We start from the raw sequence: 13535 nt of genomic DNA, 5'->3' as shown, positions 1-13535 counted from the left end.
GTTCCCATAGAGAGCCCAGGTGTCCGTCTGTCTCACTGGGGCTCCCAGAGAGAGCACAGGAGTCCCTCCGTCTCACTGGGGCTCCCATAGAGAGCACAGGTGTCCATCTGTCTCACTGGGTTCCCATAGAGAGCACAGGTGTCCGTCCGTCTCACTGGGTTCCCATGGAGAGCACAGGTGTCCGTCCGCCTCACTGGGCTCCCACGGAGAGCACAGGTGTCCGTCCGCCTCACTGGGCTCCCACGGAGAGCACAGATGTCCGTCCGTCTCACTGGGTTCCCACGGAGAGCACAGGCGTCCGTCCGTCTCACTGGGTTCCCACGGAGAACACAGGTGTCTGTCCGCCTCACTGGGTTCCCACGGAGAGCACAGGTGTCTGTCCGCCTCACTGGGTTCCCACAGACAGCATAGGCATCTGTCCGTCTCACTGGGCTCCCACCGAGAGCACAGCTGTCCGTCCATCTCACTGGGTTCCCTTGGAGAGCACAGGCGTCCGTCCGTCTCACTGGGTTCCCACGGAGAACACAGGCATCCGTCCGTCTCACTGGGGCTCCCATAGAGAGCACAGGTGTCCGTCCGCCTCACTGGGGTCCCACGGAGAGCACAGGTGTCCGTCTGTCTCACTGGGCTCCCATAGAGAGCACAGGCGTCCGTCCGCCTCACTGGGGTCCCACTGAGAGCACAGGTGTCCGTCCGCTTCACTGGGGTCCCATGGAGAGCACAGGTGTCCGTCTGTCTCACTGGGTTCCCACAGAGCACAGGTGTCCATCTGTCTCACTGGGTCACTTGGGGAGCCTTCTTTTCCGACCGGCTGGATGGACATGCTCAAACAGCACCTGCCCTCTCCCCCCACCCCAGCTGCTGGGCCTCTCTCTGGGTGAGTCCTCTCCAGAGCGGAGGGAGGTGACCCCAGCAACTGAGGGACAGACTCTCACCCCAGGCGTAGCCCATTGGCTCTGACTGGCCTGTCTTAGATCACATGCTCACCCCTGAACCGATCATCTGGGCCACAGGAGCGTGTGGGGCTCTAATTGCCCAGGCGGGGCTCCCATACCCTCCCCGGAGCGGGCACAAGACTTGGGCCCCACCTTACCCAGAGGGAAACCCAAAGGGGCCCAAAGGAAGGACAGGCGAACCAACAGCGATGCCAGCCAATGGCCAGGGGTTGTGGGGAGGTTGGCAGCCGCTCCCAGGGCCTCAGAGGGCATTGTCACCCAGGTGGATCCCTGCCATCCAGACTCTGATGCCTGGCAGCTTTGGCACCATCTAGGGGGACAAGGCCAAGGAGGGGATCTGGACACCCACAGCTGAGAGGCCTCCTGTCTTGTGGGTGCCCCTGGCCGCGTGGAGATGGCGCCGGACACTGGGTGGCAGCTCAGTGAGCCTAGAGGCAGTTCAGACTCCTAGGGCTCCGAGGTCCCCGGCATCCTGCGGAGCTGGGCCGGCCTCTGGGACCAGCAAGTGGGGGTTTGGGAAGGGTACCCTCGCCCTGGGGGGGCTGCAAAGCATGGCCAGCCCTGCCTGGGCGACCTTCTCTTTCCTTTGCATCTCTGACAAACAGAGCCCCTTTCTTAGAGACAGTAACTGCTTCAGTCAGTTCTCAGCTAGGTCCTCCTCCAGTCAATGTCCATCCTGCCCCACAAAGGGGGCTTCCTTTAGTTTCTCCATCATGGATTGACTCTTTAATTCTCATAGGGCATCTGATTTCTCTTTATTTCAGACACTCTCTTGGACCGCTTATAAGTACAACCACCATATTTTCCTTTTGCCCTGGCTGCCAGTAAGCTCATATTTATTTTTTTTTTTTAAGGTTTTATTTATTTGACAGAGAGAAAGACAGCCAGAGAGGGAACACAAGCAGGGAGAGTGGGAGAGGGAGAAGCAGGCTTCCCCACAGAGCAGGGAGCCCGACGGGGGGCTCGATCCCAGGACCCTGGGATCATGACCTGAGCTGAAGGCAGACGCTTAACGACTGAGCCACCCAGGCACCCCTGGAAGCTCATATTTAAAGTTAATTTTCAGTACCTCCCTATAGTGCCTGGTACTTCTTTTTGCTTCTCGTCTCCTGATTACTTGTCTTTTAAACTTAAAGCTTTAAAAATAAATAAATAAAAATAAACCTAAAGCTTTAAATTTAAAGATTTTTTATTTAAAACACAGTTCACAGTCCTGGGTTTTGTCACTTGACAAGGAACCAACAAGTAATCAGTAATGATATGCTGTCCGGGCCTGGATCTGAGATCCAAGACCCCATCCTAACCTCCCCCATGAGCACTCTGTATGGTGAGAGGGGTCCCTGCCCACATGGCTGTGAGTGTCAGGAGCGTTGGTGGACTGGGCAGCCTCTGTTCTGGACCCAACCTAATGAGTGACCCTGGACAAGTGGCCAACACTCGGTGAAGGGGAAGGTGAGGGTTCGATTGCATGACCCCAGCCCCAGCACCTTGTCCATTTGCCCAGTTGGTATGTCATGGTCTTGGGGGCCCTGGAATCTGTGACTTCCCAGGGAGGTGAGCAAGGACTCCGGAGCAGGGAGGAGCTGACATGGCGCTCTGTCCCAGCCTCTGTCCTCTCTTACCACCCGGGGTCCCCGCAGCCCTGCCCAGACCTGCCTCCTCTCCTGGCCCAGCCGACCCCTGGCCAGTGGCCTCAGCCGTGCCCCCACCCCCACTCCATGCTCCCTACAGCTCTTGGAGGAAAGGAGAAGTAGAAGGACTGATGGACGGCCGTCCTTGTCAGCATTTGTAGGGGCCACTGTGTCCCCACTGTCAGCAGTTCAGTACCGGCAGGCGCTTGCTATGCCCCAGACCACGCTGATCACCAGAGATGGGTCCCTCTGCTCAGGAGCTCACAGCCCCGGGAAACGCAGAGGGGGTCAGGTGATGGTCCGGTGACAGATGGACAGATGACTCACTACGGAGAGGGCCCTGAGAGTCACCGCCTCCACAGAGGATGACCCGGAGCACGCAACCTGCCGTGTGGTCCCTGAGGACCGAACATCTGAGCTGAGACCTGACTGATGGTTGAAGTCCCTGGTGGGGGCAGGGAGGGCAAAGAGACTTAGGGCGAGGGGACAGGAGGGAGGGCACAGGAAGGAGGCCTCGAAGTCAGCCTATACACCAGAGCAGTGGGGAACCACGGAGGGCTCTGAGCAGAGGGAGTGGCAGGGTCTGATCAGCACTGGGGGTGGGTGGCCAGAGTGGGCATTGTCCGGGTGAGGAGCACCCAGCGCTGCCCTCCTGCGGCTCACACGAGACCGGGGGACTCCTGAGAGGGCGTCTGGACTCCAGCCCCAAAAGAGGAGGCCAGGGCCTCATGTCCGCATGGCACTGCTGGGGACAGCAGCAGACGGTGCCCGAAGCGTCGGGGGGTCAGACGGACGATGCTCGGGACGCCCAGCTCGGTGCCCACCCCACGCAGGCTTCACACACCCGCCCCGCCCTGCTCCCCTCAGCCCGTCCGCACGCGCAGCCAAGGCGGCAGATGCTGGTGACACAGCAGACCCTCACACGCAGGAGGACAGCCACCTCCAAACACAGCCCCCGAGGGTGGGGGTGTAAAATGGTGCAGCCACTGCGGAAAACAATGGGACAGCTCCTCGAAGGGTCCAACACAGAATCACCACGTGATCCAGCTGTCCCAGGTCTGGGCAGGTGCCCCGAGACAGCGACCCGGCTGCCCACACACCGTGTGCACAGCAGCATCCTTCCCAGGAGCCACGACGTGGAAGCCGCCCCAGTGTCCGTCACCGGATGCCCGGATCAGGAAACCGGGGGCCATGCTGAGCCGCTACAACAGGGCTGCGCCGTGTGCTCCCGGGCCCTGTGCCAGATAAGCCGGTCCCCGAGGGACGCACACTGCACGAGCCGCACTGCGCGGAGGGCCTGGAGCCGCCACGCCCCTGCGGACGGGGGCGCCCGGGGCTGGGGGAGGGGCGTGCCCTGGAACGGGGACACTTTCCACAGCTGGACGATGCAAAATGCGCTTAGTTCCGCCGAACCGTCGCAGAAGTGGGTAAGAGGGGAAATGTGTCACGTGCGTTCTACCACAGCCGAAGGCCACCGTACAAGTTCACCGTCGGGTGTCGGGGGGTGCAGTCTGGCTGCCCCTGGGGCGGGCGTCGCTGGGGTCAGCCTGAGGGGGGACAGCCTCGGAACCCGCATGGCCGGGCTCATGCTCGAGGGCCTCTGTGTCCAGTTGGTCTGGGGGCTGCGTGGATTCCAGGCCACGCGCGTGGCTGGGCATCACCGGGCGTCCTAGGCTGGGGGTGGTTCCAGATTTCAGGGTGCTGCAGGGGGTGCTGATCCACCCGAGAATGCCGTCTTCCAGAGCCCTGGTGCAGCTGCTGGGGCACGGCAACCCTGCACACTGATGGCCTGGGTGCCCGGGGACCGGAAGCTTCCAAGAGTCGACATGGAAGGGACAGAGCGCTACTCTACCCTGACATCCCCTTCTCCTGAAACTGTTGTCACTCTGGCTGAGACCAGTGACCTGGAAAATGCTGCTTTCAGGGGCCTATCTTGGGGTGACAGGACCAGCCACCTGGCGTTGGGGTTGACGCCACCGGGGACTTTGACGGCGTGGAACTCCATCCCTTGACACTGGGTGTTGCTCAGAATCATGCCTGGTCAGAGCTGACAGCCTCATCCTGGGGCCTTGCTCACACATCCAGGGTGATTCAACCAGTCACACGGGGCCAGGCAGATGTGACAAGGCGCAGGGTGGCTGGGATGGGAGACAGGCCACCAAGCAGGGCCGCCCTGCTATTCCGGGGCCTGCATTCCCCGGCCTTCTCCCCATGTCCCACCTGCAGAGCTAGGGGCAGCCCTGGGCCTATAACCGAAACATCGCTGAGCGGGCTTGGAGCCGGGGGCCGAGCTGGGCTTTGCCCCCCCTGCCCCGGCCGGGCCATGTGACCAGGACAGAGCACTCGCACCTCTGGTAGCCGATGAGCACAAGGTCCTGCCTTGCTTTGTGTCTGGTGTACTTTCCTGAGCGCACACGCACCTGTGGCCAGTGGAACCTGTGTCCCCTGAGGGCAGAGCGGCGTCCAGGGTGGCAAGTGGAAACTTCTCCGGGCTCGCAGGACACCATGCTCCCCAGCTCGCCTCCTCTCTCCCCGCAGCACCCTCTTCGGGTTCTCAGCCCCACATTTAAATGGCACCATCCCCCAAGGCTCAGCCGGGCCCCTCTGTACCCCGAGCCGTGGGAGCCCACTGATCTCCAGCCCTGTCCCCAGAGCTGCGGCCTCGGAAAGCCAGCCCTGGACACAACCAGGGTTCCCCTGAGATGCTCCAGGCACATCTCACACTGTCTGTGCCCCAGGCCAATCTCACACCTTCCCACAGTGCCCCCCACTCCTAAAGGGGCATCTCCAGTCTCCTGACCCAGCAACTGATCCTAGAGCCCAGGCTGGGGCCTGAATGGACTCCTGCCGCCCCCTCAGCCATCACAGCTCCCGCCCATACCAGGCCTCACCCGCAGGGAGGCCTCGGGGCTGCTGGGGCCCTGGGGGACAGGAGTCAGAATGGACCTTTCCACCCAGGCCAGCGGGCCCCCTCCCCAGTGGCAGGGCTGGCTCGTGACCCCCCTGTCCCCCCGCAGCACGTCCCTGGAAGCGCTGAAAAGTCTGCTGTCCACCACGGGGCACTGGCAGGACTTTGCACACCTGGAGCTGCAGGGCGCCTGGGAGCTCTTCACCACCATCCACACCTACCCGCAGGGCGTGGGTCTCCTGGCCAGGTAGGAGTGGGGCCAGGGCAGGGGACAGGGCCTGACCCAGGCCACCACCTGCCCAGGAAGCTGAGTGTATTGGCCACGGTGACCTCCAGGGCCCACCTGTGAGCACAGCCCCCACGAACTCACACGCGTCCTCGGGCCTGGTCACACGCACACCCACCCGGAGCCCGTGGGCACAGGCATCTTCAGCTGGCTCCACCCCGGCCAGAGGCCACCAGGGGCCTGCTCCTCTGTCTCCCACACACCCAGCCCAGGCCTGGAAGCCAGTGGGCGGCCAGGGGGTACAGAGGGGCATCACACACTCCAAGCAATGGGTGCCCAGCCCCACCTGCTGGGCCTGGTGGTGGTGGGAGGTGGAGCCCGGGCCGCACCCGCACGCCCAGGCCCTGCCCTGCCCTCCTCCCCTCGCCCCAGGGCCATGGTGCAGAACCACTGCAAGCAGATCAAGGCAGTGACCAGCCTGCTGCTGGCCGGCCTCCAGAGCAAGGAGGAGCGGGAGAGGAAGGCGGCCATCCTCATCCTCACTGAGGTAGGCGCCTGGGCAGGGAGAGGGGGAGCCCTCAGACACAGCCTCCTCCTCCAGCTGCCTCAGAGCCCCCCTCAGGACCTTGCCTGGACGGAGGCCCATCCAGATGACCCCTCCTACCCCTTCCTTCCCCCTTCTGGCTCCAGGGCGGTCCACGGCCTGGGGATCCTGGCTGGGCCCCCCACTTCTCAGGCCCCCGTCAGCCTGTGGCCTGGACGAACCTGTCTGTCCACCTCTCCCTCCCTGGCCCGACCCCCATAGAGCTGGCCGGTCAGGCAGAACTGGGCTCAGCTCCGCCCCAGGGCCTGGGAGGCCAAGAGGGCCCTGGTTAGAACTGGAGAGGCGCGGGGGTGTGGCCGGCCTTGCCACTGAGGCTGGGGCCGTGGCGGGGCTCGTGTGGCATCTCCATATCAGGGAGAACCCCAAACCAAAGCCCGGTGCCGCTCCCCACCCCACCCACAGCAGGAAGGTCTGAGCCACCCTCTGCGGGGCTCCGTCCCCAGGTGTCCCATGAGCCAGGCCATGGCTGTACATTGGCCCCAGCCTTGCTGTGTGACATCGGGCAAGGCTCTTTCCCCCTCTGGGCTTTGGCTTCCCAGCCATACATGGAAGAGTTGAGGCAGCGTGGAGGTGAGTTTCAAATACGTGTTAGCCAAGACACCCAGAGAGTGCTGACCCACAGCCCTCCCCAACACCCCTGCCAGACCCCGGTCCTCGAGCCCTGCTCCCAGACGCAGACGGAGGCTCCCTACAAGAAGGTGCCAGGCCTGACCCGCCTGCCCTTGGGGACTGCCCCAGTTCCTCTACAGCCCTGCCCTGCTGGAGGTGCTCCCCAGACAGGCTGCCCTGACTGCGCTGGCCCGAAGCCTCAGGGACCCCAGCCCCGAGGTCCGTGTGTTGAGCCTGCAGGGCCTAGGAAACATCCTTTTCCACCCAGAGAAGGTAAGGGCCTGTCGCACACACACATACACACCCCCACCAAAGCAGCTGGGTGCATGGGGTGTGGACGGGCCTACTGGGTTGGAATCCTGGCTCTGTCCCTTCCCTCAGTGTAGCTGGGGACACATGACCACCTCTCCGGGCCTCAGTATCCTCATCTGTAGAATGGGGCTGGTGATGGCCTCTCGGTAGGGTTGTGGGAGGGGTAGAGTGTCTATTCCCCGGGGATGATGTCCCCTCCACACCCAGGAGGGAGACAATACTATCGCAGACCTCCAGGGGCCAAGGAGGGGCCCACCAGGTGGCACCTAAGCCTGGCCCTCAGAGGGGAACTTGCCCTGAGAATCTCAGGGGCAGGACTTTCCATCCCCCGGTGACCCATCCATCCCCGTCCAACCCCCCATCACTGGAACAGCCCACATCCCATGATGAACAGCAGGGGGCCTTAGCAAAGAGGCAGGAGAGAAGGCTTGAGACACAGCCCCCAGGGCATCTGGCCATCACACTGGAGCCCGATGTCGCCCCTGCTGTGGCTTCCTAGGGCGCCATGCCGCGGTGGGGCGCCCAGGTGACCCAGCAGGTTACCAGGCCCATCCCATCCTCACCCCAGCACTTTCTAGCGGGCACGTTTCTTCAGCGCCTTGGCCGGAGTCAGTGCCCATCTCTGTGACAGGGGAGTGGTCATAGCACCTGTCAATGAGTGCCGTGCTGAGTCCATGCAGCACAGGGGTCCCCTCCAGCCATTTGCTGTCACAGGCTACAGCGTTTTATCCCTGGCCCCGGTGGGGGACCTGCCGGTGACTGCTGCCATACAAGAGAAATGTCAGAGAGATTTTCCCACCTGATCCGGAGGTGCACGGCCTCCACCTCCCCCATCCACCCCAGGGGCTACATGAACACCCAAGAAGATGGCAAGATGCCCAGACCCCATCTCTTCTGCTGAACATAAGGACTTTCAGGGCTTGTGGCAGAAAGCGTCTGATGGCAGAGGGGCCATGCCAGGGCCAGGTTCCAAAGAGATTCTGCAGCCTTCTGCCTGTCAACTCACTTCACTCCCATTTTGTTCACCTTACATGTCTCCGCATGGTTAAGAGATCTCCATTAAGGTCGCTCCTGGCAAAGCCCTTTGCCCTGCACATGGCACATCGTAGGTACTTAGTAACAGAGACTAGCACTTCTTCATTCATCTGCCCATCCACTCGTCCATGTACCTATACACCCTTCCACCCATCCATCCGTCCACCTATCCATTCATCCACCCACCCATCTGCCCATCCATCTGTCCATCCGTCCATCTGTCCATCCATCCATCTGCCCATCCACCCACCCATCTGCCTATCCATCCATTCATCCACCCACCCATCTGCCCATTCATCCATTCATCCACCCACCCATCTGCCCATTCATCCATTCATCCATCTACCTATCCATTCATCCACCCACCCATCTGCCCATCCATCTGTCCATCCATCCATCTGCCCATCCACCCACCCATCTGTCCATCCATCCATCCATCCACCTATCCATTCATCCACCCACCCATCCGCCCACCCATCTGCCCATCCATCCATTCACCCACCCATGCGCCCATCCATCCATCCACCTATCCACTCATCCATCCACCCATCTGCCCATCCATTCATCCATCCACCTATCCATCCATCCACCCACTTATTCGCCCATCCATTTGGTCCTTGGGCCCTTCATTTATGACTTATTCTTTCATTATTTTTTGTTCATTCTTTATATAATATGCATTCACTCAGTTATTCACATTTGCTCTATCATTCATTCATTCAGTCAGTCACTCAGTCAGTCGGTGGCCAGTCATCCATACACCTTTCTCCGGCTGTTCCTGCAGGCAGACAATCAGTAGGAAGTTTCCATGTGCCTCCATGCCCTGCACTGCGTGGGGCCCCGTGGGGAATGGAGAAGACAGACAGGAGGGCTACCAGACAAGGACGGCCAAGGCCAAGGCATGGCTCCCAAGTGGGGTGTGGGCTGCTGGCCACAGCGGGGCTGAGGCAACAGGCAGATCCAGAGCACTGCCGGCCAAGGAGGCCTGCTGGCGTGGGGCCAGGACCAGCTGAACTGGGTAGGGTTGGAGCAGGACGCAGGGCTGAGGGTCAAAGGTCACTGCCCCCACACCAGAGAGGTGCCCTGTGCCGGGACCCACGGGACTGTCCCCACCCGCCGGTGCACACCTTCTCAGCCACCTGTCCACCGTCAAACAGAAACTGTCCGAGGAGGCCAGAGGTGTAGCCCACGCTGAAGAGCCAAGCTAAGTGCAGCTTTAACAAGGCAGACATGCGTTCTCTCCCAGGGGTGCGGCCGTCTGGTCTGCAGTGTCGGGGAGAGCAGGCTCCTCCTGGTTCGCTGTGCGCCCCTGCGCCCAGCCCCGGGTGCTGCCCACCATGTCCACTCCAGCCAGCAGCACACCCCACCCTTTGAGGGCACAAGCCGCAAGGGCTTCACTCTCTTCTGCTCCAGCCGATGGACCGAGTGGTGGCGCCTCGGGGGAGTCCATCTCCCGGGCACTGACATGGCCACCACAGCAGAAGCCCCCTTAGCAAGAGGCCTTGTGTTTGTTGGAGACTGTGTGAAGGCGCCATCCCCACAACGCTTGATGAAATATTCCACTGCAAACAGTCCCAATGTAGGCTTGGAGTCAGGCAGCCCTCCAGGCCGCCTGCAACCCCCACCCCGCCGCCAGCCTGCCGCACCTTTGCACATGGCACCTGTGACCTCCCACCGCGGGACCCCTTATTGGGCCCGTCAGCACACGGGTCTAGGGGACTTTCATCCCCTTGACCTAGGACTCCTCGCTCGCTCGGTTTCCCTCCCACGTCGCCCCCCATCCTTCTCAGCTCCGCTGGTCTCTCCCCGTCCCTGGATCCTGCCTCACCACTCCTTCCCATTCCTCTGCCCTGTCTTCACCGCTCCCTTGCTGGCCTTCTCCAATCTTTAAGTACCATCTACTGGCCGACTGTCCCCAGATCAGTATCCCAACCCCGGCCCTGGACTCCAGCCGTGACTCACTGCTCGGGTCCTAGTTGGCATCTCAAACTCGACATGTGCACAACAAACTCCTCACCCCCACTCCTCCCCCCGCCTCCTGCAACCCTCATCTCAGCTGACAGGGACCCCAAGCCTTGGGACCGTCCAGGCAATGAAAAAATCACAAGCAAACCCAGAATGCACCTGTTGACCCACTGCCCTGCTGCCCTCGCTGAAACCACCAGCGTCTCCCCCAGACCACTGCGCCCCCCTGCCTGGTCCCAACAGCTGCCCCTTCTCCTTTTCGGTGCAGGCCCCCCCCGCAGCAGCCAGTAGGCTCCTGTGATGATCTGAATCAATCTCTCCTCTGCTCACAAACAGAGCAGGTGTGCTCCTGCCTCAGGGCCTTTGCACATGCTGCACCCTATGCTGGAATGCTTTTCCAGCACCTCTGTAAGAATTCCCTCAGTGGTCACCTTCTTGGTGACACTTTCTCTGATTCTAGTCACTTAAAATTAAATTTTTTTAACCACCACCACCCCCACGGCCCCCACTGCAGCCTGCTCCATCCCCTCTTCTCTCAGATTGCTTGCCACCCTCTGACATGCATTGTGTTGTGCGTGCTTCATTTATTTCTGGTCTTTCCCATTAAACCCCATTCTGCCTGTTCCATCCTCTGCCAGAACCCTGGTCCCATCCCAGCACCCTCACTGGGCCCAGTAGGTGCTCAGAAAGGGTTTGTTGCTGTTAATTGACTCATTGGCTGAAAAAGTTTAATATTGTAAACCAAACAGCTCAGGAAGCCAATGATGTGGCCTAAAACTTGTTTTAAAGTTGTAAAAATCACCCTGGCTCTCACACGCTATCAAGGGGCCCAATGGCGGGAAACATCCATTTGCTGACATCTTGCCGTCCAGCCGTTCATCTGGACAGTTATCCATTGCCAGGCAAACAAGACGAGCAGACAGAACTGGCTGAAAATGAACTCAGTCTTGTGTAAAGTAGTGTAAATGTGGCAAGTGGTCGTTGTGATGGGAGGGGCCAGTGAGCTCAGTCCGTGCACACCTCACCAACCTTGTCTCGTCCTGCCCCCAGGCCCCGGCTGACCCACAGGGAGGCCGGGAACAGGGGCGAAGGCAGGGTGAGGAGGAGGAAGGGGAGGGTGGTCTCCAGGACTGGGCAAGGGGCCTTCTGGCCAGCATGGGGACAGGAGAAAGAAGAAGAAGCTGGGAGCCCACTAGCCGGGGGTTAATATCCCTTAACCCCAGGAGGCCCCCCTCAGAGAGGGAAAGCCCCATCCATGCCCCCACAGCTCCTGTGGGCAGACCAGAGCTAGGAGCACAGCTGCCCTGTGCGCAGAGCCAGGGTGGGATCCCAGCGAGGTTGGGGGCACAGTGCCAGGCAGGCATGCAGGGGGGTGCAGGTGCCCAGGCCAGGATGGGGGCTGCGGAGGGGCCGCGGGGGAGGGCCCGACTTGGTTCCAGGTGCAACCGGCAGGCTGGGGCAGGGCACAGGAGTAGCCCGTCCCGGCGCCCTCAGCCCACCGGCCCCCGCCACCCCCAGGGAAGCCTGCTCCGCGGACAGCTACCGCCCTTCCTCGACGGCTTCTTCCAGAACAGCGAGCAGGTGGTCGTGCAGGTCATGGGCACCGTGTCGGACATGCTGCACCGCCTGGGGGCACACGGCGCGGGCGCCCAAAGCCTCAGGGTCGCCATCAATGCCCGCTCCTTTTTTGACGACGTGAGTGCCCCCGGGTGGAGGCAGTGTGCCCCTCCTGTGCTTACCCCTGGTCCTCAAAGGCCCGGGACCCCAGCTCCCTCCTCCTGGGCTGGGGAGACCCCGGGGAGATACCTGGGTGTGCAACTGGGACACCTGGGCCGAGCCGGGCCGAGTGGCCGCCAGGTGGCGCTCGGCCCCTTCTCCACGAGGCTGGACCCGAGGCAGCCTTCACCCCTTCAGCCCCGCGGTCCTCACCTTCCTGACTTGTCCCGCGTCCACAAGGACTGTTTCCCTTCACTGGGGAACTAGAGGGATGAGCTCCGCCACCCCCCCAGCCGCATTCGTGACCCTTGGGTAGTCAGGATGAGATTGTGAGTGAAGGAGACATGAGTTCAGGTCCTTGCGGAAGGCCTGGGACCCCCGAGGGGGCCTGTCTGACGGGGGGAGGCACGGCCCTGCCCCGGGAGCCCAGAGCCTGGGGAAGGGGCTCAGCCGCAGGAACTGAGCCCCATCCCCTCCACAGGGTGGGGGTCCCGGTTGGGTGGGGATGGGGGCCCCAGGCGGGTTCGGCTGAGGCTCTGAGCCCCTGCCTCGCAGGAACGGGATGGGATCCGAGCGGCGGCCATGGCATTGTTCGGGGACCTGGTGGCAGCCATGGCGGGCAGGGAGCTAAGCGGCCTGCGGACCCAGGTACACCAGAGCATGGTGCCCCTGCTCCTGCACCTGAAGGACCGCTGTCCGGCCGTCGTCACGGTCAGTGCCTGCTGAGGGGCTTTCTCCTGGGCGGGGCTGGGGACCCACAGGTGGCCGTGAGGGGTGGGGGCCGGGGGCTGAGGCTCTGCAGATGGCAGTAGGGCCGCCCGAGGGCAAGGCTGCTCCCTGGGGCAGCAGTGTGGACCCGGGGTGTCTTCCCTGGTGGACTGAGGTCCACCCTGTGCACACGCGCAGCTGTGCGGTCCGTGGGGGCAGGACCCGGCCTGTTGCACTCACTGCTGTGTCCCCAGCACCGGACACAGGCTGGAGGCTCGGGTCGTTCACTGAACGTGGTGAAATGATCAAGCTTCCCCAGGCGCCAGCCGTGCCCTGTGCTGAGGCCAGTAAGACACAGCCCGGCTCCCCAGGATCCTGGCCGTCGGGAGGACCGGCAACACGCGGCCAGTTCCAAAAGGAATGGGAGCAATGGGGCCGCCTGGGGCAGCAGTGAGGGCCGGCCCGGGGGCGGAGGGCGGCTGAGAGGACGGCCTCGGAGGACGGCACCGGGCCTCAGACCCCACATGAAGCTCGTGGCCTGGGGAGGGGACAGCCCTCCGGCGCGGAGTGCCCGGGCGGCCGCTGACCCCTGCGCTGGCTGCCCCCGCAGCAGGCCACGTTTGCCCTGTACGCTGCGCCGCGCTGCTCCGGCGGCCCCTTCGGCACACGCTGTTCTGCGCGCTGGCCTGGGAGACGGGCCTCAGCGCCCGCCACTTCCTCTGGACCTGCCTGGTGAGGGGCCTGGGCGAGGGAGGCCGGGCGGGCCAGCTGGGGCCGGGCTCCAGGCTCGCGGCTCGCGGGCGGTGCGCACCGCACACCCGGCTGTGGGGGCCGCGCGGGCCGCGGGGGCGGGGGCTGCAGGGGC

The 13535-nt window shown here is 62.6% G+C and overlaps 1 protein-coding gene across 1 annotated transcript in view; it reads left to right on the top strand.

Annotated features, from left to right (window-relative positions):
* The window catches only part of LOC116639598 (maestro heat-like repeat family member 5), a 72590-nt gene that overhangs the window by 57700 nt on the left and 1355 nt on the right, over positions 1 to 13535 (top strand). Inside the window, exons 22-28 of the mRNA XM_032416109.1 lie at positions 451 to 456; positions 5605 to 5742; positions 6154 to 6268; positions 7064 to 7207; positions 11765 to 11941; positions 12518 to 12677; positions 13284 to 13402. Of these exons, the coding sequence (XP_032272000.1) occupies positions 451 to 456; positions 5605 to 5742; positions 6154 to 6268; positions 7064 to 7207; positions 11765 to 11941; positions 12518 to 12677; positions 13284 to 13402 (859 nt within the window). The remainder of the gene's footprint in view (positions 1 to 450; positions 457 to 5604; positions 5743 to 6153; positions 6269 to 7063; positions 7208 to 11764; positions 11942 to 12517; positions 12678 to 13283; positions 13403 to 13535) is intronic.

The sequence above is a fragment of the Phoca vitulina genome, unplaced genomic scaffold (assembly GCF_004348235.1).
Source record: "Phoca vitulina isolate PV1807 unplaced genomic scaffold, GSC_HSeal_1.0 scaffold18, whole genome shotgun sequence".
In the NCBI taxonomy this organism is placed as follows: domain Eukaryota; kingdom Metazoa; phylum Chordata; class Mammalia; order Carnivora; family Phocidae; genus Phoca; species Phoca vitulina.
Note: the sequence above shows the minus strand (reverse complement) of the source record. Positions and strands in the feature narration are given on the sequence as shown.